We start from the raw sequence: 26,382 nt of genomic DNA, 5'->3' as shown, positions 1-26,382 counted from the left end.
ATGAGATCAGAGGATGTTCCCAGAGGATTCAGCACTCCCTCTCTTTACAAAACTCATACCCTTTTTTTGAGTACGTGTTTAATATCGATCTTGCCTGCTAGACTGTAAGTGCTGTGAAGGCAGGAATGGCATTTGCTTTGTTCTTTTATTTCGTCTTAGCAGTAACACATTACTAGGCACAAAGTAAATAATAAATAGTCCATTTTAAAAAGGCTTCAATTGGCTCATAATTGCTAAAAATATTTATTAAGGCCGGGCACGGTGGCTCACGCCTGTAATCCAGCACTTTGGGAGGCCGAGGCGGGCGGATCACAAGGTCAGGAGATTGAGACTACGGTGAAACCCCGTCTCTACTAAAAATACAAAAATTAGCCGGGCGCGGTGGCGGGCGCCTGTAGTCCCAGCTACTAGGGAGGCTGAGGCAGGAGAATGGCATGAACCCAGGAGGCGGAGCTTGCAGTGAGCCGAGATCGCGCCACTGCACTCCAGCCTGGTGGACAGAGTGAGACTCCATCTCAAAAAAATAAAAAATAAAAAATAAAATATTTATTAAAACATTGTTAACATGCGATACTATACAGTCACTGTTTAATATCCTTGCAATAGACCAAGGCTCCCTTTCCATGTATAAAGCACAAAGCCCAACAGAGAACTGCTGTTATTCAGGCAAGCATGATTACTTTATTATCCAAACATCTAAAAGAAAGTAAATAAAAATCTGATAACAATATCAATCACTGTTAATCATTTACCTTCAAAATCCATGCTCCAATAATAAAAGAAACTCTAATTATAGATTTGACGTCTAAATTATCACCTTCCTAAGGAACTGCAAAAGTTTAGAAAAGCTCAGATTCTGATCATCAAAGGGATATATAATCAAAGGAATATTGTCTGGAACATCTAATGAGGGAGTACAAAGAACAAATGCCATGCATTTGGAATAATGATTAAGAGCACAGCCCTAGAGCCAAAAGCCTGTGCTCCAATCCGGACTTTTCCATTTTCCAGCACTGTGACCTTGAACAAGTAACTTAATCTGTGCTTCAGATTTAACACCTGTAAGACAGGCCTGAAAAACTGTACTTACATCATCAAACTGTCTTTTTGTTTTGTGTCTGTATTAGTGCTATTAAGATGAAACCTAGGCTATCATACCGCAAGATTTATGGACTGTGCCTTTTATGTTCTTCTTATGTCAGTTCTGTTTCATCTCAACTTGTTCATACACTAATTTTCTTTTCCTATTCCAAGTCTCCTCATTGAAGTCAGTGATTGAAGTTAGTGAGAACCAAGAAATGAAATTAATTATTTCCCCTTTTTTTTTTGAGATGGGGTCTCACTCTGTCATCCAGACTGGAGTTCAGTGATGCGATCTCAGCTCACTGCAACCTCTGCTTCCTGGGTTCAAGAGATTCTCCTGCCTCAGCCTCCCGAGTAGCTGGGATTACAGGTGCCTGCAACCAAACTGGCTAATTTTTACTAGAGATGGGGTTTCACTGTGTTGGCCAGGCTGGTCTTAAACTTCTTACCTCAGGTGATCTGCCTGCCTCAGCCTCCCGAAGTGCTGGGATTACAGGTGTGAGCCACCATGCCAGGCCAATTCTCTCCCTTTGAAGAGTATCAAACACACTAACAGGCAAGTACATTTTAGCATTTATGGGAAAGTCTCTAAAAGCAGAGTAAGACTGAATCTGCAGAAGTAGATGTGCCATGGAGACATTTAGAGCAATGCGGTCAGTACAATGTCAGCAACACTGTTGCCACAGTCATCGTGGCTTTTATCTTAGCATAGGTGGGCCCAGGCTCCTGAGGTCAGAAACAGGCTGAAATCTACTGGCTTGGCTTAAATAGATCAGAGGCAAGTGAACATTTCAGTATGAATTAATAACGATTTCATATAGTTTTCGTACATGTTTAATATATAAGCAACTACAACATAGATTAAAGAATTAGAGTAGGCTGAATGCCATTTCACCCTGGGTGGAATTATTACTTTTGTCTTACATTGTTTTTCTTTGTTTGTCCCTTCTAGATTATTTAGGGGAATGTAACAAGTGGCACTTAATAGTGGGATACTAATAGCACTTCAAATTTGTATAGCCTATACATATTTTAAACACTTTATTCTCAAGTTGAACGGTTTCCATTATTTTCTCTAAACAAACTTGAAAGAATGAATAATTTTCATTCACTTATTCCATTTACTTATTTGACCAATTTTAGTAGCATATCTACCATGTTTTGACCCGATAAAGGTTCAGCGGAAGTCCTTGTCTTTTGGCAGGTGTCTGTTAACAAACAACTTGGGGCCAGGCGCAGTGGTTCACGCCTGTAATCCCAGCACTCTAAGAGGCCGAGGTGGGCAGATCACTTGGGGTCAGGAGTTTGAGAACACCGTGGCCAACATGGTGAGATCTTGTCTCTACTAAAAATACAAAAATTATCTGGGCATGGTGGTAAGCACCTGTAATCTCAGCTACTCAGGAGGCTGAGGCAAGAGAATGGCTTGAACCTGGGAGGCGGAGGTGGCAGTGAGTCTAGATCATGTCACTGCACTACAGCCTGGGCAACAGAGCAAGACTCTGTCTCAAAAACACACACACAAAACAAAACAAACAAAAACAACAAAAAACCCAACTTGGTTCTGGTCTCAACAGTCCTCTCCTACACCACAAGTAGCGCTCCAAGCTCCATTTTGATCCACAACAGGAAATGTGAGCACACATTCTAACATAATAGGTGAAAGTCATTCCTAAGAGAAAAATGAAATTGAGAGCTTAGCCAACTCAGTCACGCCCTCTTAGATAAAATATATTTATTTTCCAGCCTTCTCTTTCCTTTTTGCACCCTTCCCAACACCACAAAAGGAAGTCATTGAAAACATTTAATTCTTGTGTAACAATCTTGAGTGCTAAAGTTAAACCTTGTTTCTCAAATCTTTGGAGTTCAAGTCAGTAACAAATTGGACTACACATTTACAGATGCCATTAACACTTTAAATGGAAGATATATTTCCTGCCTCTTTAGTAAGAAGGAAATTTAGCAGCCTACACCCAAGCAATTTGTACCTTTCAGGCAGCAACAATAAAAATGATCCGTTTACATGAAAGAATAAATTAATGTGTTAGGTTGGAGAGCACTGTAGAGCTTCCGGTTAAATGTTAACTATTTGGAGGAATTATACTGATTCTATCATTTATCACAGATTGTGTAGTTTTAACACTGCCTTGCAGATATGGAATCCCAAATCATCAAAATTGTGGTCACAATCTATTAGCTTGGTGGACTTTGATAGATAGCTCAGTAAATGCACCTTCCCTCCACCCTGGCCCTCCCTCCAGTGTAATTTTAGGATGTAATTACGAAGGAAAAGTTTTGAAGGTACCTTAATGCATTTCCCTAGCAGCAGGATGCATGTGCTCAGAGTAGCAGTGACTTGGAGATATTAACTCATATACTCAAAGAACAGTCTGGGAAGGATTTGTCACAAACTGTTCCTACAAGTGGAAGACTTGCTATTAATAATATTAGGATTCTTCCAGAAGAGGGCTTTTGAGTATGAAAAGTTACCCTCCTTCCAAGTATTCTATATGGCTGATAGTTGTTGAGATCCTGATTAGGAAGTACCTGCTAGTGAAGTGTTACAAAGAGGGAAAGTAGCACATGTGATTTGAATCTATCTAAAAGCCTTGTAGTGAGGCCCTTAAAGAAAATAAAACAATTCTTTATGTCTTTAAAAGACATTCATCTATTTAAGAGAAGATCTTTGTTGTATAGCTCTATGTTAACAATTATGCTGTAATTTATGCAGGTATATGCATCACTTTTGTTTTTTTCTTTCTTCCTAGAAGGAATCACAGGAATTTCTTAACAAGTGATTGTCTTTGGAGACCACTTTGTATTTCCTATTTTATTTTATTTTAAAGGCATAAAAGTCCAAAGAGAAAATAATATTCACCCCACATAATTAAACATTCAGCTTGCCAATCCACACAGAGCCAGCCATTTGCTAAGCCTGTGATTTCAGGAGCCGAGAGAATGGAAGCAGTTTTTAAAACATTTATAATTATTTATATTGTGATTCCAAATGGGTGATCTGGAGAGATATTTTGATACATCTGATTCTTGAAGAAATTATGCCAAATTAGAATTCACTAATATCAGTATAAAGTAGTACGCATACAGGGCCACATAATGATGTATTATAAAAAATTTGTCACCAATCACATTCCAATACAAAATGATAATGGACAAATCGGAAATGAGGTAGCCTGGCTGGGTGTGGTGGCTCATGCCTGTAATCCCAGCACTTTGGGAGGCCAAGGCGGGCAGATCACCTGAGGTCAGGAGTTCAGGACCAGCCAGGCCAACATGGTGAAACCCTGTCTCTACTAAAAATACAAAAAAAAAAAAAAAAAAAAAAAAAAAAAGCTGGGTGAGGTGGCGGGCGCCTGTAATCCCAGCTACTGGAGAGGCTGAGACAGAAGAATCGCTTGAACCTGGGAGGCGAAGGTTGCAGTGAGTCATGATGGCACCTTTGCACTCCAGCCTGGGTGACAAGAGCAAAACTCCATCACCAAAAAAAAAAAGAAAAGAATAAAAGAAATGAGGTAGCCTGAAGCAATAGCAATATTCACTTTTGCAAGTGATGGACCATCCCAAAGTGGATCAGCTTTAGTAGCCTCATCAAATAATAAAATGTGCAGGCCAAGAACACCAACCACCAAAGAACGGCATGTAAATACTACCCTTGAGTTCCATCCAATCTTCTTTTCAAAGCTGAGACTATTGAAACTTGGAGAAACTTTTGTGAAAACCAGTAACTTACAAAGTAGAAAAGAAGCTGAAAGGTGAAAAAGCTGGCACAAATAACGCTGATGAACAATCTCATGTTGATATTCATATTTCTTCAACCAGGGGTTACAGTGGTGGAGCTGGAAATGGAAACTAATTTCTCCCTCTGACTCTCCACCTGGTTCCTTCCCTCTAGACTTTTCAGCACTTGTGGCTAAAAATGGGACCCACTTGAGAAGTGTGCTGTGTGTCCCGGGGTGAGTCGCCCGCGGGTGGCGGCTGAGCCCAGGCGGAAGAGGGCAGTGGGTAGCTAAAGGCGTCTGGTCATCCGGCCCGACCGAGTACTGGAGCCAGCCAGAGCCACCATGCGGGATGCTTGCGGGATCCAGGGAAGCGGCGGGATCCAGGGAAGCCGCAGGATCCAGGGAAGCTGCGGGATCCAGGGAAGCCGCGGGCTCCGGGCCGGTTGGAGATGTAGTCGCAGAGGCTACCGCCGCGGCCACCATGCCCACCCGGACTGTGGGCGACTTTGTATTTTCTAACCCACCTAATACATATATTGGTTTTCTTTTATTGTTTTATAGACAATAGGAATTATTTGGAAAAGGGAGATTACCTCAGAGTAGTAAACTTATGAGTAACTTCTGTATTTTCTTTCTGTGTTTCAGTTTTTATTTATATGTGTTTTCAAAATTTTCTACAGTCAACATATTATTTGAATCCTTAGTAAGAAGAAAAGCTCATTTAAATCCAAGAAAAGGCTGAGCGTGGTGGCTCACATCTATAATCCCAGTACTTTGGGAGTCTGAAGCTGGAGGACTGCTTGAAGCCAGGAGTTCAAGACCAGCCTGAACAACATAGCAAGACCCTGTCTCTACAAAAAATGTTTTAAAAATTAGCCAGGCATGGTGGCATGTGTCTGTAGTACCAGCTACTTGGGAGGGTGAGGTGGGAGGATCACTTGAACCTGGAATTTCGAGGCTGCAGTAAGCTATGATCTGATCACCACTGCACACGAACCTGAACAACAGAGACCCTGTCTCCAAATAAACAAACAAAAAAGGCAAGAAAAATCTTTAGGGACTACACCTTTTTGGCAAACGTCAATTTAAATAAATACACACAAATAGCTATTCGTTTAATAAAATTCATTAATCAACCTTATTATATGATTTCCCCACTCAAAACCTTCATTTATAGAATTTAAAATATCAGTTACTCAGCATTACATAAAAAACCTATCACGATCAACTTCCACTCTCTATTTCCTGGCCTACCCGCCACATTTTAGCCAGATGGAACAAGTTCAAGTTCCTCTTGTGCCACCTTTCTATCCTGTGCCTCTTAAAGTGCTATTCCTTCTGCCTGGAACATCTTTCCTGTCCCCTGACAACCTGATAAATTCCTATTTTTTCTTAGAATCCTGTTCAAAAGTTTCCACCTTTAAATAGGCACAGGTATACACTGCTGGTGGGTATATTAACTAATATAACCTTTAAGGAAAACAATTTGGCCTTATCTATCAAAATTACAAATGAATGTATCCTTCAACCCAGCAGTTCCACTCCTAGGAATTTAATCTACAGATATACTCACACACTTTTGTGAAATGTTATGTAAGATTATTCACCGCAGTATTGTAGGAGCAAAACATTGAAAACAACCTACACACTCACAGAGTGGGAGGGAGTTGGTTACACATATTATAGAAATCTATACAGTGAAATACTATGCAGCTTTCAAATGAACAAGGACACCCTTTGTGAACTGACAGAGAAAAATCAACACATACTGTTAAGTGAGAAAAGCAAAGTACAGAACATAAAAGGGACACCAAAAGCTCTGTAAAAAGAGAACACATATAAATTTGCTTGCATGTATAAAAATATTTATAGAAGGATACTTCTAAAAAAAACTACTAAAACTGCTAGGAAAACAGGAATAGGTAGGTAGCTTCACTGGATATCATTTCATATTTGTTGAAATTTTGATACTGTGTGCATGTATTATTGATAAAGTAAAATTGTAAGAGTTTAAAAATCAAAACCTGTACTTTAAAACATCTTTATGAAAATATCTCTAATTATCTCCACCATTCCTTTATTCAATAATTAGAACCTTACTGGCTGCTAACACTATGTGCCAGGTACTATGGTAGGGAGAGAGAGAAGAAATAAAACAACCCACAAGGAAAATGAACTTCAGTGTACAACTCAGAAAAGCAGATAGAATATCCCCTTTCAGTGAGTGCGCAGGGTGCAAGGTATGACAGGAGCATATAGAAGAAACAGCACCTACACATTTCTAACAGTGCTCACATCACTGACTCATGCATGGCTGTTTACATGGCTGTCTCTCAAACTGGACTGTTATCTCTTTGATGATGTCTCAAAGCTTAACACAGTGCTATGCACATAAGAGGTATACATGGTTAAGCGAACCACTAAATAAAGGTATAACAGACATAATCACTGCATTGTTTTTTGTTTTTTGAAACAGTTAAGAGCTAATTAAGAGTGGGAGTGGTGGCTCACACCTGTAATCCCAGCACTTTGGGAAATCAAGGCAGGAGGATCACTTGAGCCCAGCAGTTTAAAATCAGCCAAAACAACATAGTGAGGCTCCCTCTTTACAAAAAGAAAAAGAAAAGGAAAAAAATAGCTGGGCATGGTGGTGTATGCCTGCAGTTCTAGCTACTTGGGAGGCTGAAGAGGGAGAATCACTTGGGCTCAAGCATTTGAGGCCGCAGTGAGCCGTGATTGCACCACTGTACTCCAGCCTGGGTGACAGGGTAAGAGAGACTACCTCAAAAAAGAATAGAAAGGCTGGTCACAGTGGTTCATGCCTGTCACCCCAGCATTATGGGAGGCTGAGGTGGGAGGATTGCTTGAAGCCAGAAGTTCAAAACCAACCTCAGCAACAATGTGAGGCGCCCCCCATCTCTACAAAACACACAAAAAAATTAGCCAGGTGTGGTGGCATGCACCTGTAATCCCAACTACTTGGGAGGCTGAGAGGCAGGAGGATCATTTGAGCCCAGGAGTTTGAGGCTGCAGTGAGCCATTATCATGCCACTGTACTCCAGACTGGGTAACAGAGAGACCCTGTCTCAAATAAAAATAAAACAGGGTTGGATGTGGTGGCTCACGCCTGTAATCCCAGAACTTTGGGAGGCTGAGGCAGGTGGATCACAAGGTCAAGAGTTCGAGACCAGTCTGCCCAATATGGTAAAACCTTGTCTCTACTAAAAATACAAAAATTAGCCGGGCATGGTGGTGGGCATCTGTAATCCCAACTACCCAGGAGGCTGAGGCAGGAGAATGGCTTGAACCTGGCAGGCGGAGCTTGCAGTGAGCAGAGATCATGCCACTGCACTCCAGCCTGGGTGACAGAGCGAGACTCTGTCTCAAAAAAAATTAAAATTAAAATTAAAAAATAAAACAAAAATTTCAAAAAAGAAAACAAAAGAGCTAATTAAGTACTCAGCTACATCATCATAAGAACTTAGTATACGGATCTAAGGATAAAAAGATTTAAAAATAAATTCCGTATTGTATGCATACACACACATGAATGTATTTGTCACAAACATACTGAAGGTTATGCTTATAACTATGTGGGATTTCATCTTCCCCCAATATATTAAATATGTACAGAGTGTGTATATTTCCCATAGGCATAATGCTGGGCTTGAAATACAATGGTAAAAACAGAAATAGCTGGCTGGGCATGCTGGCTCACGCCTGTAATCCCAGCACTTTGGGAGGCCAGGTGGGTGGATCACTTGAGGTCAGGAGTTTGAGACCAGTCTGGCCAACATAGGGAAACCTCATCTCTATTAAAAAAATACAAAAATTAGCTGGGCATGGTGGTGCGCACTTGTAATCCCAGTTACTTGGGAGGCTGAGGCATGAGAATCACTTGAACTCCAGCCTGGGTGACAGAGTGAGATTCTGTTTCCAAAATAAAAAAAGACAGACATAGGGAAGTTATAGGTTACTGAGAGATTCACTAAATAATCACAAAAGTAATTTTCTATACCATTAAGAGGAAGAGAGAAAGTGGAAGACACGATCAAGATTTCTCCTAGCCTGCAGTAAGGAAAGAAAAGACTTGTAAAAATCTTTGTGTCTCAGACAGTATCAGATAAAGGTTATATTAGGGGTATGTGGAGGGAATTCATTGAATTGAACTTAGATGGAAAAAAACCTTTTATTTTCCTGAACCTCTAACTGAAATTTATTAGTTCCTTCTATTATAAATGTAGCCAATAATCCACTGTGTTATTTGTGATTCTACCACTGATAGATATCACAGATATTTTCATTCACATTATATGTATTACATATATCTCAAAATTATTTTGCAATTATATTAGCCTCACTACCATTTCTTGCTATTTAATGTGTTTAATAAAGAAGTTCTTATTACTGTATCATAAATCTGATTTCTATCTGTTTTTGTAATTGTATTTTTTTTCTTTTGAGATGAAATCTCGCTCTGTCCCCCAGGGCTGGAGTATAGTGGCGTGATCTCACCTCGCTGCAACCTCTGCCTCCCAGGTTCAAGCAATTCTCTTGCCTCAGCCTCCCAAGTAGCTGGAATTACAGGTGCATGCCATCACGCCCAGTTAATTTTTGTATTTTTTTGGTAGAGACAGGGTTTCACTATGCTGGCAGGCTAGTCTCGAACTCCTGACCTCAAGTGATCTGCCCACCTCAGCCTCTCAAAGTGCTGGGATTACAGCGTGAGCCTCTGCACCTGGCCTATTTTAGTGTATTTCAATACAACTGATTTCCTTTGTAATCTTATCTTATTTTACGCATTTAAAAACATTTTTTTCTGATAAGGGGTCCATGGACTTAACCAGACTGCCAAAGGAACCCATGACTCCCCCCAGATTTCTGCAAATCCCTGGGCTATAAATATGGATCAGGTTGAGATAACAATGTTGGCATACCCTAGAAACATTGGCAAGAGATTTCTGTTTCTATTTACCTTTGGAAGGGATGGGGAAAAAAAAGAGTGCCAATTCACTGTAAAGTTCCAAGTAAAATGAATAATGGTAAAAGACTGTTTGGTAAGTCTGTATTTTCAATTTTACTGCATTTTTCAATGAGTATATGTCATATTTTGATGATGCATCTGTGGATGTACAATTTTTGTGAATATTATGTAAGTCTGCTATTGAGAAACACAGTGCTTATATATTTTACACAGCTACCCTAACCATGGTGATCATATGAAGGGTCAGTTAGGTCAATTCTATATGTGGTAGATTATTGTTCAGCAAATATTCACTTTCCCCTCCCACAACCCCTATTGTGGAGTACACTTTCCTTCTCCAGTATGTTGGAAGCGGCCTTTTGATTTGTTTGGTCAATGGAACATGGACAAAAACCAAAGTGTGAGGCCAGGCATGGTGCCTCATGCCTGTAATCCCAGCACTTTGGGAGGCCAAGGTGGGCAGATCACTTGACGTCAGGAGTTTCAAACCAGCTTGGCAAATACCGTGAAATCCCATCTCTACCAAAAATACAAAAAATTAGCTGGACATGGTGGCACACGCCTGAAATCCCAGCTAATCAGGAGGCTGAGGCAAGAGGATTGCTTGAACCTGGGAGGCGAAGGTTAAAGTAAGCCAAGATTGCACCATTGCACTCCAGACAGAGTGAGATCTTGTTTCCAAAAAAAAAAAAAAAAGAATTAGATGGTGGCAATGCTGCCATAAAAAATGTAAAAGTTATGAAAATATCTATCAAATTTGCCCTTAGACTGCTTCACACATTTATTAACTTACTGCCCCTCTTAAGGAAACTGAAACTAGAAGGCATATGGATTTCCGAATTCTGATGCAGACCAAGAGCATTAAAGGCCTTAAAATTGATAAAGGAAGTTTTAAGTAAAAACAACTGTTCAGGTTAGTATTTAGCATTTTTTATTCTTCTCCTGAACCAACTTTTTCTATTAACCAACTACAGTCCTGACTGTGTTGGATAAGAGGGCTTCTATATTTCAGCCTACTAGAAATCCTATTGTGGGCATTACAATTATAGGGCTATACTGTTTTATTTTGTTTGCTTTAAATCCTGTTTGTAAATAAGCTTGAAGTCCTTGCAATGAGTTTGAGTACTACAATTTGATTTCATGTTGAGCTTGCGCACTGTGGTGAGTTTTGATGTAATATTGGTTTCTCGCTGGGCGCGGTGGCTCACTCCTGTAATCCCAGCACTTTAGGAGGCCGAGGCAGGAAGACCACAGGATATCGGGAGGTTGAGACCAGCCTGACCAACATGGAGAAACCCCGTCTCTACTAAAATTTCAAAATTAGCCAGGTGTGGTGGTGCATGCCTGCAATCCCAGCTACTCGGGAGGCTGAGGCAGGAGAATTGCTTGAACCTGGGAGGCAGAGGTTACAGTGAGCAGAGGTCATGCCATTGCACTCCAGCATCGGCAACAAGAGCAAAAACTCTGTCTCAAAAAAAAAAAAAAATTGGTTTCTCTAATAATTTAATCATCATTTTATTTTTATTGTTTCTGAGATGGAATCTCACTCTGTCAGCCAGGCTGGAATGCAGTGGTGCAATCTTGGCTCACTGCAAGCTCTGCCTCCCAAGTTCATGCCATTCTCCTGCCTCAGCCTCCTGAGTAGCGGGGACTACAGGCACCTGCCACCATGCCCAGCTGATTTTTCGTATTTTTAGTGGAGATGGGGTTTCACTGTGTTAGCCAAGATGGTCTTGATCTCCCGACCTCGTGATCCACCCGCCTCAGCCTCCCAAAGTGCCGGGGTTACAGATGTGAGCCACCGCACCTGGCCTTACTCATCATTTTAAATTTCTGTTAACCAGGCCAGGTGTGGTAGCTCACCCTTGCAATCCCAGCATTTTGGGGGGCTGAGGTGGGAGGATCACTTGAGCTCAGGAGTTCCAGATCAGCCTGGGCAACATAGTGAAACCCCATCTCTACAAAAATTAAAAATTAGCCAGGCATGGTGACATGCACCTGTACACCTAGCTACTTGGAAGGCTAAGGAGACAGGATCACCTGATCCCAGGAGGTTGAGGCAGCAGTGAGCAGCAGACCTTGTCTCATTCATTCATAAATAATAAAAGAATCAATCTGGAATAATAACATACATATGCTACTTTCTATGTGCTAGGTATCCAGTGCTTTACATATATTGACTGAATTAATTTTCTTAAGTGCTTTATATAAATTACTGATTTAATTTAAATTTAAACTTAATTTTGATATATTACAGGTACTACTAACATGATTCCTGTAAGAGTTACAGAAAGAGGAAAGAAACATGAAACACGGCTTGGCAGTTAAAGATAGGTTTACTTTAGATAAAACATGAGAGGGGCTTCTGGCCGATTTTGGTCAGGAGCACTTTCTCTTACAGACTCCAATTTTACAGATGAGAAAAATGAAGTTTGAGACTAAGTAATCTACCCAAAGTCATAGAGCAAATTACGGGTGAGGTAGGATTGGACCCAGGCAGTTTAGTTTGTGTGTGTGCTCAGGGGCTCTGCTCTATACTATCACAAAACTCACCTAACACTATTCGGTCAGATTCTCACCAAAGAAATTTGGAGTTGTGATTCAGATGGTAGAACTATAAATGTGGATGCTGTGTAGCAGCAATATTCTGCCATAGAAATAAAGAAGCCGAGAACTTGGAGACAGAGAAATAAAGTAGATGTCAAGAGAGAAGTTTTAATTAGATGGCAAGAGATAGGGAGAATGGTTGCCAGCGTCAGTCCAGTACCAGCTCTGTTGCCTAGACGAACTGCCCTTGTATTTAAAGGAACACACCTTGTTGTCCACGTGATAAAATTCCTTTCTTGTTTAAGATAGCACAAGATTTTATTACTTGTAACTATAAGAACCTTAACTCATCAGAACTGATCAACCAAATGATTGGTTGGATGCTTGAACTGAACTGAAATTGATAAAGTAGTGCCAAAATATGTACTTGCTATGTAACAACAAGAATAAAAAAATTCAGATAACATTTTTTAAAAATATGGATGAATCTTGTTATGTTTATTCTAATCAAATAATAGTATTAATTTTATTGTTTTCCCCATCTCTGACATATGGAATTGCTCTGAATTTTGTTTTTTAATTTGGCATGCTTGATGAAATCTGTGCCAATCCGATAAGGAGGAAGTAATTACAGAATGCTTACCCTCATCTCCCATTTATAGAACAGAGAAACTGTAGCTCCAAGAGTGAGCTCCCTTCCTTTGCTGGCACAGTGTTGCTATTTTTGTTTCTGTCAGTTAAGAATATCTATCCAGTGCCAATATAGTATAGCCATGTGTTAGTCTGGTTAAATGGCTTTTGTTAAAGGACACTGTGCTAACCATTGGACAATCAATTATCTTACCATGATACTGTGACCTTGAATTTCTAGACATGGAACATGGTAAAGCCAGAATAGGTCATTTTTCCTCCATTCTATTCTTGATAACCTAACTTTCCCATTCCCAACGACTGTTGCCACTACAACAATCTCCACTTTTGTATGGCTGGAAGCTTAATTTTCAACTTATCTCAATCATTTACTCTTCTCATAACATCAGTTGCTGCTTCTTCCTAAATAATATTAATGTATATACCCTTTGTGAGAAATAACCAACATGTGTAGACTAATTTCTTTCTTTACACTGCCACTGTCAAGTGTCTAAGTCCAGACACTTGTCATCTCTTTTCACTTGCATTGCTCTAATGTCCTTTACAATTTTTTTTCCTTTGTCAGTGTGGGCCCTGCCAGTCCATTACTGCAAGATTCCTGCTGCAGTAATTGATCTCATCTACTCATCATAAGGTTTGGCCTATATATACTCCCTTCTATTGGTTCTACATTGCCTTCCCACCGTCCTGAGCTCAAACCTAAGATCTTCAGCACCATCTTCAGGGCAGAAGGCTTCAAGTTTCCTGTAGGACTGATATCCTGATAGTGATTCCCTAATCAAGCAAAGTAATTCTCCAGGGTAACCCAACTAGTCCATTTTCTCCTTTTGTCCTCCCCATTCCTTCTCCTGCGTCTCCAGGATGCCTTATCTATTCATCCTACTTCTTCCTTTAGACCTTCTCCAAACAGTCTGAGTAGCTCCTACCTTATTAGAAAAGGAGACAATTAGTGACAGCTTTCACTGTGCTAAATATTTTACAAGTGCTCTCAAATAACCTCATGGTAATCCAATGAGGTAGTACTATTATGTCTCTCAGTTTTCAGATGAGAAAACTAAGGCTGAGAGAAATTAAGTAGCTCACTGGTAAGTAGTGAATCGAAAACTTGAACTGACAACTGTGTAACTTTAAAAGCTGGTGTGGTGGCCCACGCCTGTAATCCCAACACTCTGGGAGGCCGAGGCAGGTGGATCACCTGAGGTTAGGAGTTCGAGACCAGCTTGGCCAATGGGGTGAAACTCCATCTCTACTAAAGACACAAAAATTAGCTGGGCATGGTGGTGTGCACCTGTAGTCCCAGTTACTCAGAAGGCCAAGGCAGGAGAACTGTTTGAACCTGAGAGGTGGAGGTTGCAGTGAGGAGAGACTGAGCCACTGCACTCCAGCCTGGGTGGCAAAGCCATACTCTGTCTCCAAAAAAAAAAAAAAAAGTTCTTACATTCTGCTAGTAGTGACTAGGCTTTTGTTTAGTTTATCATAGTAAACAATATTGGTCCAGGTAATTTCTTATTTTGCTTGTGTGTGTATGGTATGGAAGACCTAAGAAGTTATGCTTGGCTTCCTTATTGTTTTTTCTTACCTGTAATTTGTGTAAAGGGATCTGTGATTTTCTTGCATCATCATTCATTTTAAGGACTCAATAGGATATAATCATATTTTCCAAAGTGTGGATAGAGAGATTTCTGAGTTCAATTTAGTGGGTCATAAACAATTAAAACCTTTAAACATTGAATAGAACAATATTAGAAAAGAAATAGAAAAGAAATAAAAGAAATAGAAAAATCCCTTTCATACGTAATATATGGCAACAGTAGGTATTGTTAGTCAAATTTTCTTTCAGTTTTGTGTGTGCAACAGCTTGCAATGTATATTTTACTACAGATTCCTATAAAAAACATAAAAAAGACACAGGGTTACTTATGAATAAGAAAAAAATGCAGTATCCACACCTGAGAACCACTGTATTTAATGGGATTTTTACCATTCAAGGAATCAAAACACCTCCCATTATGAAACAAAGTCGAATTACAGAAAGATATTTAATTAAGCCTGTACTAAGAAAGTTTCTAAATACCCTTAATAATAGTGAACCCAAACCTAAGGAGGATTTTATAAGTTAGCAAGAGTGTAATTTGCTTCACAGTGCAGTTATCAGATTGAGAAGCAATTTTATACAATAGAAAATCTGAGAATTTCTTTTATTTGATTTAAAATGTTCATCTTGGGCCGGGCGCGGTGGCTCAAGCCTGTAATCCCAGCACTTTGGGAGGCCGAGACAGGCGGATCACGAGGTCAGGAGATCGAGACCATCCTGGCGAACATGGTGAGACCCCGTCTCTACTAAAAAATACAAAAATCTAGCCGGGCGAGGTGGTGGGCGCCTGTAGTCCCAGCTACTTGGGAGGCTGAGGCAGGAGAATGGCGTGAACCCGGGAGGCGGAGCTTGCAGTGAGCTGAGATCCGGCCACTGCACTCCAGCCTGGGCGACAGAGCGAGACTCCGTCTCAAAAAAAAAAAAATGTTCATCTTGGCCAGGTGTGGTGGCTCACACCTGTAATCCCAGCACTCTGGGAGGCCGAGGTGGGCAGATCACCTGAGGTCAGGAGGTCAAGATCAGCCTGACCAACGTGGAGAAACTCGTCTCTAGTAAAAATACAAAATTAGCCGGGCATGGTGGCACATGCCTATAATCCCAGATACTAAGGAGGCTGAGGCAGGAGAATCTCCTGAACCTGGGAGGCAGAGATAGCCATGAGCCGAGATCGTGCCCCATTGCACTCCAGCCTGGGCAACAAGTGCGAAACTCCATCTCAAAACAAAAAAACAAAATGTTTGTTTGATGAAAAAATGTTCATCTCAGAGCAAAAAATCCAATATGGAATTAAAAGCAAACGAGGTCAGATATGGTGGCTCACACCTGTAATCCCAGTACTCTGAGAGGCTGAGGTGGGTGGATCACTTGAGGTCAGGAGTTCAAGACCAGTCTGGCCAACATGGTGAAACCCTGTCTCTACTAAAAATACAAAAATTAGCTAGGCATGGTGGCGTGCACCTGTAGTCCCAGCTACTCGGGAGGCTGAAACAGGAGAATCACTTGAACACAGGAGGCGGAGGTTGCAGTGAGCTGAGATCACGCCATTGCACTCCAGCCTGGGTGACAGAGCGAGACTCTATCCTAAAAAAAAAAAACAAAAAAACAAAAAACAAAAAAAATTAGCCAGGCATGTTGGCAGGTGCCTGTAATCCCAGCTACTCGGGAGGCTGAGGCAGGAGAATCGCTTGAACCCAGGTAGGCAGAGGTTACAGTGAGCTGAGATCGCATCACTGCACTCCAGCTTGGGCAACAAGAGTCAGACTCTGTCTCAAAAAAAAAAAAAAAAAGCCATAATATCAATGCACAAAAAAATTACATAATTCTGTTAATATCATTATTAAATACCTAATGAATGGTCAAATTTTTCCAAATTATCTTATAGATATTTTTATACTTTGTTCAAATTAGCATTTAAACAAGGTTGATTTATTGCATCTGGTTGACATAACCCTTAAGTCTTTTAAAATCAATCTACAGCTTTCTCCTTTTTTTTAATTTTATTTTTTGTAATTTGTTGTTTCAAGAAATAGCCATGTTTTTAAGGTTCCTGTGCCTTAAAAATAGAGAAGTAGGGCTTCATACTAGTTAGGTTTAAGTGTTATGATACACTCTTTTGTTCTGTTGTTTGTGATGAGTCCTATTAAATATAATAAACAAGAAGTTACTAAAATTGTAGTTAAAAAGTTGATTCCGGGGACTGGGCGTGGTGGCTCACGCCTGTAATCCCAGCACTTTGGGAGGCCAAGGCAGGTGGATCACCTGAGGTCAGGAGTTTGAGACCTGCCTGACCAACATGGAGAAACCGCGTCTCTATTAAAAATACAAAATTAGCCGGGCATGGTGGTGCATGCCTGTAATCCCAGCTACTAGGGAGGCTGAGGCAGGTGAGTCGCTTGAATCCAGGAGGCAGTGGTTGCAGTGAGCCAAGATTGTGCCATTGCACTCCAGCCTGGGCAATAGGAGTGAAACTCCATCTCAAAAAAAAAAAAAAAAGTTGGTTTCAGAGGTATAAATCGTTGATATCTTAAACTCAATAGCCATTATAATGATGACATCTAAGAGAAGAAAAAATAAACACTTGCAAGAACTTCATTTTTTGATTATGCCAGGACATGCACACACACTAAGATCCTTAGAGAACGGTAAATTTTTTTTTTTTACAAATATTAAAGCCAAAGTAAAATTGTACTGTTATTTTCCTAATAGTTCTTCTTAGTAATAATTTAAGACCCTGAAAGTTACCTGATTTTTAGGTAGCTCAATTCTCAGTTGATGTTATGACTCACTGGTAGAAGTCTTCCACTTCTATGATCCCCAATTGTATGCTATGTAAATATAAGTAGCCCCTACCTGATAATTATATACATATTTACAAGGCAGAAACTTAAGACAAAATGATATTTGGCACTATAAAATTCCTCTCAACCTCATTATATATGAAAGCATCAGCCTAACATTTTAAGTATGTTACTGTTATATGAGTGTTTAATTATGTAAATAAATCTTTGAAAACCTGCAGACACAACAGAAAGCCAACAGCAAGTTTGCCTCAGTTGCTACAGGAGTATAGATACCAAGTTAGAAAAGAAAACAGTCCCAGAGTAGTGTGCAAGGCACTACCTACCATAGACCTGGGCTTGCTGATGGCCACCAGACTAGTGAGGAAGTCTTCATCGTGCAGCTGGCTGAAAACATGGGCGTCATAGGCTACCATAATGGAGATTTCTTCCATCATCTTGCCAGCTGGCCTTTCCACAGCAGCAGCTGCTGTCCCAGCTCCAGACCAGACTATCCAAGGAAAAATCCTACTGCAGCTCAGTGCCAGTGTACACACCCACCTGAGTTCGAGGGGGTGGAGTGTCAAAAATCCAGAAAGAAAGAGAGAGAAAGAAAAAAAAAAAAAAGCAGCTGCTATCACAGGCTTGGCTAGCAATTCACCCCCAGTAGGAAACTGAAGGAGGTTTCTTATCTATGCAGGAAGTATACACTATAAACACCTTCTGCATTCATAACAGAGAAGCTGGAAATTTTAATTTTTGGAAACCTTTAAACTTCAAAAAAGAAAAAAAGTTTCCTAACTAGAAATATCCTATAGCAATAACAACAACAAAAAAACTGATTTGTGTTATGTTCTTGGTAATTAAAAATTTTCACAATAACTCATCTTCTTACTGCAGTATTATTACATGAAGATTGTTCTTGGAGGAGAAGTAAATTTTCTTAGTGTTCTTACTGCTTATTTTTTCGTAATCTTAGAAAATAAACAGATGAAAACCATTTTAATTTCTCAGAATTTAAAGAATTCATAGTACAGTTACAAATGATCTCCTGAAATATGAAAAAAAAAATTTTTTCCCCTCGGAGTATTTCTGTTAAAGAAAAAAAATGCCAAAACATAAAAATGAAACAGGGACAGCAATATCAATTAATAATCATTACTTCCTTTTCCTACTTAAAAAAAATAGGTATTTTAAGCATAATTTAGTTTTGTGTTGTTATTCAGAAAGCAATACAAGGGTCTCATTTATAAACTGGTTGTTTTGCTCCCATAGATGAAAGTCCTCTTTAAGGTTAGAGGTTTCTTTTAATTATTCAAATCAGTAGATAGCATTAACTGTTGCTTCTTAACCACCAGTAGTAATTTTTAAAATTACAGCTGGAGACCATAAATGAACTGCCATATTTCCAGATGAAAAGTTTGAAAGCTGCCCATAATCACCATTACAAAGTTGCTTGATCAGGAAATATAATGTATACTAATTTCATGGAAAAAGAATTAAGCAAATAAAAATGAGGGGAAGACAGATAAGGCTTCTCTGAAGTTGTTTTTCAATATTCCTAATTAAGCTAATCTCTTCCCTGCCTTTTCTAGATCATGACACTGCAGTACTATGAGAAATATTATTTGTTAGAACTAGAAATCAATTTGGCAATGTTTGTCTAAAAATCAAAAGAAATAAGCTACTGGTTGAAATGTTTAGTCTTCATTACCAGTAACAGGATTATGTTGTCTAAATTTGTTTGCTTTTCAGAAAACAAAACTCAGAATGAGATCGATAGTGTCTATTTTCCCATGTTTTCCTAAAGTATTTTTTCATCTACAGTAACATGATTACTTATATAACACTTGTCCCATTTAAATGTAATTAGTAGAGTTTTGCAACTGCTATAGCATTCTAGCTTATAAGAGCGAGCACAAGGAAGGAGGGAAAAGCACCTTATTGCTAGGAAACAAGCAAATCTAATAAGCTTATTTAAACAAAAAAATGAAATATTTTAAATAAATCCGCAAGATTAAAACAGCTTCAAACTGTGTTTGACCCTTGCTGGAGTCAGTAAAGCATTTTTACTTCATTTTTGTTCGACAGTGCTGCTTTGTCTGTTAAGCATTATTTTCGTAAACATTTTTTTCCTGCACACTTATCCTGACGCTGACTAACCAGGTAAAAATTAAACAATAATCAGGAGACAAGGCATTATAAAGTGACCAGGCAGTTCATACCTTTTAAACTCCTTATCTTTTCAGAAGTACTTTAAAAGATACTGTGAACCTCTTCATGCATTCACTAGCACCAGAAGATTTCAGATTATCTTGCAACATTTTCTAGATGTGAAAGCAATTCCTCTTGCTTTCATATTTTTCTTTGCTACACAGTGACTCAGTGCTTCCACACAGGGATATCTGAATAAGGTGCACTGACAAAGACACCTGTTGTGGAAGGTAAAGAAAGTACTTCCCACAATGCCTTACTCCCTGCTGGCAACCATCCAGGGGCAAACAAGAGTTATAATCGCAGTTGAGCAGCTGCCTATGCACCCTGGGAGAGTGCATTCAGCCTAACTATTGGTAATCTTCTTGGTTATGAAGAACCCGTATAACCCAAAAGAAAAGGACCAGAAAAAAACAGTTTTAAATAGCACCTAGAGGTGCTGTACATTAAACTCTTAAAACATTTACGGCATCAGGCTCTAAGTGTGCAAAAACATTTTTAGAAAAATAATCAAAGGCGTAAAAATAGTTTAAGTTTACATACACAGAGACTAATAACTTCAAATAATTCAGTCCTTTTAGAATTCTACACAGGTTCTTAGATAAATGTTTTTAAAAACTTCTATAATTTATAACTTTCAACAGATTGTTCTAATTAGCCACAGTGACTAGAAATATTAATAACATGTCATTTCTAAACCCAAGTGGTCCTCTATTGGAGCTGCAGTGCACAGATTTTCTTGAGCAAGCACACTCTAAGTTTGATTTGCAATCTTCACCTTTTGTCATCCTTAAAATGTTCCTTAAAGTTTACTTTTCAGAGTCTGGGAAGGAAAAATTCAAGGTTTCCTTTCCCCTTATTAAGTGTACTATATTTGTGGTTCCAACGAAAAGCATGCTCTTTGAAAACTGATGATTTGAGAAACTGTCGCTCTACTGTCATTTTCTCCAGTTTCAGAAATAACAGCTACACCAATACCCTCCGAAACTTCAGAAGCTCTTGTACACAGTCATGTCTACAAACTCTTGTTTTACCATCCCCCCAGCCCATTGATTCCCCGGGTTATTTACACCTGAGTTTCTGAGGTTATCACCTTCACACCACGCAACTGCATTGGAAAAAAAAAAAAGAAGGCAGTGGTGTGGAGAATTACCTGAGATCAAGGGCCGTGGTGTGGACAACACCATTTGCAGCTAAAACTTTCCAGAGGAGTATCAAACAGGCAACAGAAACCAACCGCACTCTTGGTAATCAAATAGATGGTCCCCAGTTCAAGCAGGAACTAGCTAGCTGTCTGTCCCCGGGCAAGTCATTTAACTTCACTAGGTTTCAGTTTCCTCATGGTCATGTAAATTGAGAGGGAGAGAATAGATCCCTGGTTTCCACATGGGTGCAGAAAGTCAAAAGCTGTGTGTCTTATTCCTATTTCCTTCCATCAAATAGGTTTATTTGATAGAAGATAGAAACAGGTTTATTTGATAGAAGCTATCAAATAGGTTTATTAGGTTTATAAACCCTTTCTGGATCTTATTAAGAAAATGTTTATGAATAAAATGTCTACAATGATTTTTAAATGTTGTTCTGAGATATCACACTGAGAGAGTATTCCATACTAGTAGCCAATTTTGCTGCAACAGTCATCCTTCTAGAACTGTTCTTTTTAACAAAAGCATACCTGGGTCATACTATGAGTCAAATAAACCATCTATTCTCAAGTGTCAAATTTAGAAACAGCCGAAACAAAAATCAAGAAAAGCTTGAATAAGATGTGGCTATTTTTCTATTGTTGTATTCTCTGCAGTGCAGCAAAGCAGTTTCATTATGGGAGTAGCATTTTTTTATTCATCAGTCAAAGCAGCAGTATAAAAATTATCTCACCTCACTGGGCACAGTGGCTCACACCTGTAATCCCAGCACTTTAGGAGGCTGAGGTGGGTGGATCATGAGGTCAGGAGTTTGAGACCAGACTGGCCAATACGGTGAAACCCGGTCTCTACTAAAAATACAAAAATTAGCCACGTGTGGTGGTGCACACCTGTAGACACAGCTACTCGGGAGGGTGAAGCAGAAGAATCTCTTGAACCTGGGAGGCAGGGGTTGCAGTGAGCCAAGATTACACCACTGCACTCCAGCCTGGGCGACAGAGCGAGATTCCATCTCGGGGAAAAAAAAAATTATCTCAACTCAGGAGAGTAGCAGTCAAGACCCTTTTCCTATATCTCATATTCTACTTGTTGAATATTCCCATCATGTCAGCCATAAAATCAGGATCAGATGGAAAGAAGGACAAAACAACTATAAGAGATATATGGTTCAGGCCAGGCACGGTGGCTCACACCTGCAATCCCAGTACTTTTGGAGGCCGAGGCGGGTGGATCACGAGGTTACAAGTTGGAGACCAGCCTGTCCAACACGGTGAAACCCTATCTCTACTAAAAATACAAAAAAATTAGCTGGGCGTGGTGGTGTGTGCCTGTAGTCCCAGCTACTCTGGAGGCTGAGGCAGAAGAATTGCTTGAATCCAGGAGGCGGAGGTTGCAGTGAGCCGAGATCGCACCACTGCACTCCAGCCTGGGCGACAGAGCGAAACTCCATCTCAAAAAAAAGAAAAAAAAAAGAAATATGGTTTAGAGGGCAGAAGGTCTTTTGCAACCCCCACATAGATGGGTGGCACCCTGAAGAAACTCTGCTCCTCCTGCATGACTGGCCCTCCTCTAATCTTTCATGAACATTCTTCCAGATGTTCCTAAATCATGCTATGTAAACATTCACAAAGTATACATGACTCAATGTTAAGCATCTTCAAAAATGACAAAATGTTCACAGTGTTCACAGAGAGACAAAGAACTATGAGAAAGGCTGGTTGTGGTGGCTCACATCCATAATCCCAGAATTTTGGGAGGTCAAGGCATGAGGACTGCTTGAGCCCAGATCTCTACAAAAAATTTAAAAATCAGCCAGGCCTGGTAGCAAGTTCCTGTAGCCTCAGCTATTTGTGGGGAACCCAGGAGGTTCAGGCTACAGTGAACTGCAACTGTGCCACTACACTCCAGCCTGGGTGACAGAATAAGATGCTGTCTCTTAAAAAAAAAAAAAGAAATAGAACTATAAGAAAGACAAAATTCTATAAATACATTCTTAATTACAGAAAATCAATATTCCAAGCAGGTTTCTATCTACTCTTAGCAGTGTGCATTACAAAACTCATGTGCTCTAAGTGAGGTAACAAAAGAGAAAATATGAATGAGAAACCATAGAAATATCAGTAGAAGAAAGCTTTTCAGAATTTGTATTTCAGAATAGTCTAGTAATACCTACCGAGTTTTTACAATGGGAAAAGAACAAGTAAAAGTTAAGTAAACTTGTTCTCTTTAAAATTATGCAAAGGTAAATAAAGAACACCATTATTCTTGTATTGAATACCAGCCATTCAGCTCATTATCTTTCCTATCTCTCCTAGCAGTTGCTAGGAAAATTCAAAACCTCAGAAAACAGATTGTTCAAAAAAAAAAAAAAAACCTAGCATTAAACTAAAAAAAGAAAAACCTGTGGGACATAAATACTTGCTTAACAGGTATGCTGGGTATCTTGCTGCCTCATTTGCAACTCACCACAAAGAATGAGGGTGAGGTAGATTCCAGACTATGAAAGAATAGATGCAACTCTTTAACAATTCAGCTTTTTACCTCATTTGAAACTAAAATCCACCGCCAACACATTCACATTAAATTTTACCTAACCAAAAGTAAATGTTTCAAGTGCTTGTAAGCATTCACTGATATTTGTTATCACTCAAAATGAAGATAGTTTCATACATACCTGAAAACATAAGTAATGCTTCACTTTGCCTCATTTTAAGCAGAGTGCACAACTGAATTCTAATTACAAATAACAATACAATAATTTCTAAAGCATTCAAATAATTATTTAAAAAATTTCACTAACAACCAAATGAAACCATTTCACATGATATTCATTTTTTCGTAAGATCAGAGGGTAGGTTTAGGGAACAGCAATAGGATTTCATGCCAGTGCCCATTTCTCTCAAGTTTTTCTCCCAGCCTGGATAACTCCCTTTTCAATGGGACCTCACATGCCTTCATTATGTTATACACTGGCAGCTTGCATCAGGGCACTTGGCTAAAATCCTGCAGTTAAAACTTGACAAGTTTGATGGTATGTGAATTAAATCTTAATTTATTTTAAAAAAGCAACTCAGGCCAGGCACAGTGGCTCACGCTTGCAATCTCAGCACTTTGGGAGGCCAAGGCAGGCAGATCACACGGTCAGGAGTTCAAGACCAGCTTGGCCAACATGGTAAAACCCCGTCCCTACTAAAAGTACAAAAATCAGCTGGGCGTGGTAGCACATGCCTGTAATCCCAGCTACTCAGGAGCCTGAGGCAGGAGAATCACTGGAACCCAGGAGTTGAGATCGCGCCACTGCACTCCAGCCTGGGCGACAGAGCAAGACTCTGTTTCAAAACAAAAAACAAAGAAACAAACAAAAAAACTCAACATTTACTAAATGCTTATAATGTGTAAAAGGGTGGTTACAGATTTTGTAATATAGTAATACAAATAATCTATAACAATGAATATTTACTGAAAATGTTATAATTGTGCCCACTAATAAGTATTCACTATGTCCTAGACACAGAATCTCATTTAATCTTCACTGTGAATCGATAAACTAGATACCATAATTTTCCTTTTTTGTGGATAATTAAAATATGGAGAAGTTTTGTAATTTGACTCAATACCTACAGCTAGAAATAGAGCTGCTAGGATTAAAAACCAGGTGTGTCTGTTTCTAGTGCGCACGCTAAAGGATAAGGAAAGTAGGCAAACGTACACCAGAGTCAGTCACGTGCCAAACACCACTGCTGCCTCCTCGACACACACACGTAGGTTACAGACTACAAAAAAAGCTATGTCTGTCATGTAATACAGTAATTAGCGATATAGGACTGTGATAGAATGAAGTCCCTCTGCAGATGGGGAAGACTTCATGGAAAAGATGGATTGAATTTAGATAGGCAAAGTGAAATAATTTTTTACAGGGAAAAATGAATTTAGAATGACCAGAGTGGTAAACTGATACTGGACACAGTAGAAGTTTCAAAGGCAGATTTAAATTAGCCTATGGTAGTTTGCAAATATCAGGTCAACAAATAGGCCAAAGCCAGTCATCGAAGATTATTAAATTTCTGCCTTTCTAGCTTCCATTTATGCCATTAGAGAAAGGAAGTGTGGGCTCCAGAATTTAGAATAACCTGGTTTGATACTTGGCTCTACCACTCACTGGCTATGTGACTATCTTAGTCTGTGGGGCTGCTACTGGAATAAAACACCATAGACTGGATAACTTACAAACAACAGAAATGTATTTATCACATTTCTGGAGGGTGGAAGATTAAGGTGCTGGCAGATTTGGTGTCTGGTGGGAGCGTGTTTTCTAGTCACAGGCAGAGGTCTTCTCTCTGTGTCCTCACATGGTAGAATGAGGAAGGGGTCTCCTTAGAGTCTTTTTTATAAGGGTACTAATCTCATTCAAGAGAACTTAACCCTCCTAATCTAATCACCAGTCAAAGGTCCCATCTCTTAATATCATCACATTTGGGTGTTTCAACATGTGAATTTTGGGGGGATACAAACATTCAGTCTACAGCAGTGACCATGAGCAAATTACATAATCTGTCTCACTTCTTGGTTTTCTCATCTGTATTAGTCTGTTTTCACACTGCTATGAAGAAAAACCCCGAGACTGGGTAATTTATAAAGGAAAGAGTTTTAATTGACTCACAGTTCTACATGGCTGGAAAGGCCTTTGGAAACTTACAGTCATGGTGGTAGGTGAAGGGGAAGCAAGGACCTTCCTCACATGGCAGCAGGAGAGAGAAGGGAAAGCAGGAGAAATGCCAGACACTTATGAAACCATCAGATCTTGTGAGAACTCACGATCACAAGAACAGCATGGCAGATGCTGTTCCACTCACTTCCCATAATCCACTCCTCCACGATCCACTCACCTCCTTCCCTTGACATGTGGGGATTCCAATTTGAGATGATATTTGGGCAGGGACACAGAGCCAAACCACATCATTATCCAGAAAATGAGAAAATAGTAACAGTGCAGTGAAGTACCTGACTCTGGAAAGCATTTGATTGATGTCGGTTGTTATTATCAATATTAATAAAAATGATGTACAGAGGGGCAAAATTATTTGAAAAAAACTAAAGAGAAGATGGAATTGTAACCTTTAGAAATGGGGCAGGGAGTGAGGTTCTCAGTATATGAGAACATAACCAATGCCTCCATTTTTTTTTTTCCGTATTTCCTTGTCCAGGAGGGATGAATAACAGTGTCACACAATTTCACTCCTCCTTCAGAGGAGTGTGAGGTTCTCACACTCAATCTCACACAGAGATTCTGTGAGGAGTTTGGTATATATAGTATTCTCAAGATCTCTCTCTGTAGAAATAGGATATTATTTTATGGTGTTAAAGGAAATACTTGGGCCGGGCGCTGTGGCTCAAGCCTGTAATCCCAGCACTTTGGGAGGCCGAGACGGGCAGATCACGAGGTCAGGAGATCGAGACCAGTTTTCCATAAACAACTAAATATTTCTGGATGCTGATTTATTTGGGAGTAATTTGGTAATTTACATGAGTCCTCTGTCAGAAATGATTGAGACAGGTTAGTGGAGGTGAAGTCTTTTTTTTTTTTTTTTTTGAGACGGAATCTCGCTCTGTCGCCCAGGCTGGAGTGCAGTGGCTGGATCTCAGCTCACTG

The 26,382-nt window shown here is 39.7% G+C and overlaps 1 protein-coding gene across 4 annotated transcripts in view; it reads right to left on the bottom strand.

Annotated features, from left to right (window-relative positions):
- Positions 1-26,382, bottom strand: part of RABGAP1L (RAB GTPase activating protein 1-like) — an 812,347-nt gene that overhangs the window by 112,699 nt on the left and 673,266 nt on the right. The window contains exons 1-2 of one of the 4 annotated variants that reach the window (XM_011962356.1): positions 19,599-19,794; positions 17,721-17,934 (exon numbers count right to left, since the gene is read on the bottom strand). The exons of the other annotated variants lie outside the window; for them this stretch is intronic. Of the exons in view, the coding sequence (XP_011817746.1) occupies positions 17,721-17,831 (111 nt within the window). The 5' untranslated portion in view covers positions 17,832-17,934; positions 19,599-19,794. Of the gene's footprint in view, positions 1-17,720; positions 17,935-19,598; positions 19,795-26,382 lie in introns of those variants that run through there. 4 annotated transcript variants of the gene reach the window in all.

The sequence above is a fragment of the Colobus angolensis genome, unplaced genomic scaffold, assembly GCF_000951035.1.
Source record: "Colobus angolensis palliatus isolate OR3802 unplaced genomic scaffold, Cang.pa_1.0 Scaffold59, whole genome shotgun sequence".
NCBI lineage: Eukaryota > Metazoa > Chordata > Mammalia > Primates > Cercopithecidae > Colobus > Colobus angolensis.
The sequence above is the reverse complement of the archived record's forward strand: the minus strand, read 5'-3'. Positions and strand labels throughout refer to the sequence as shown.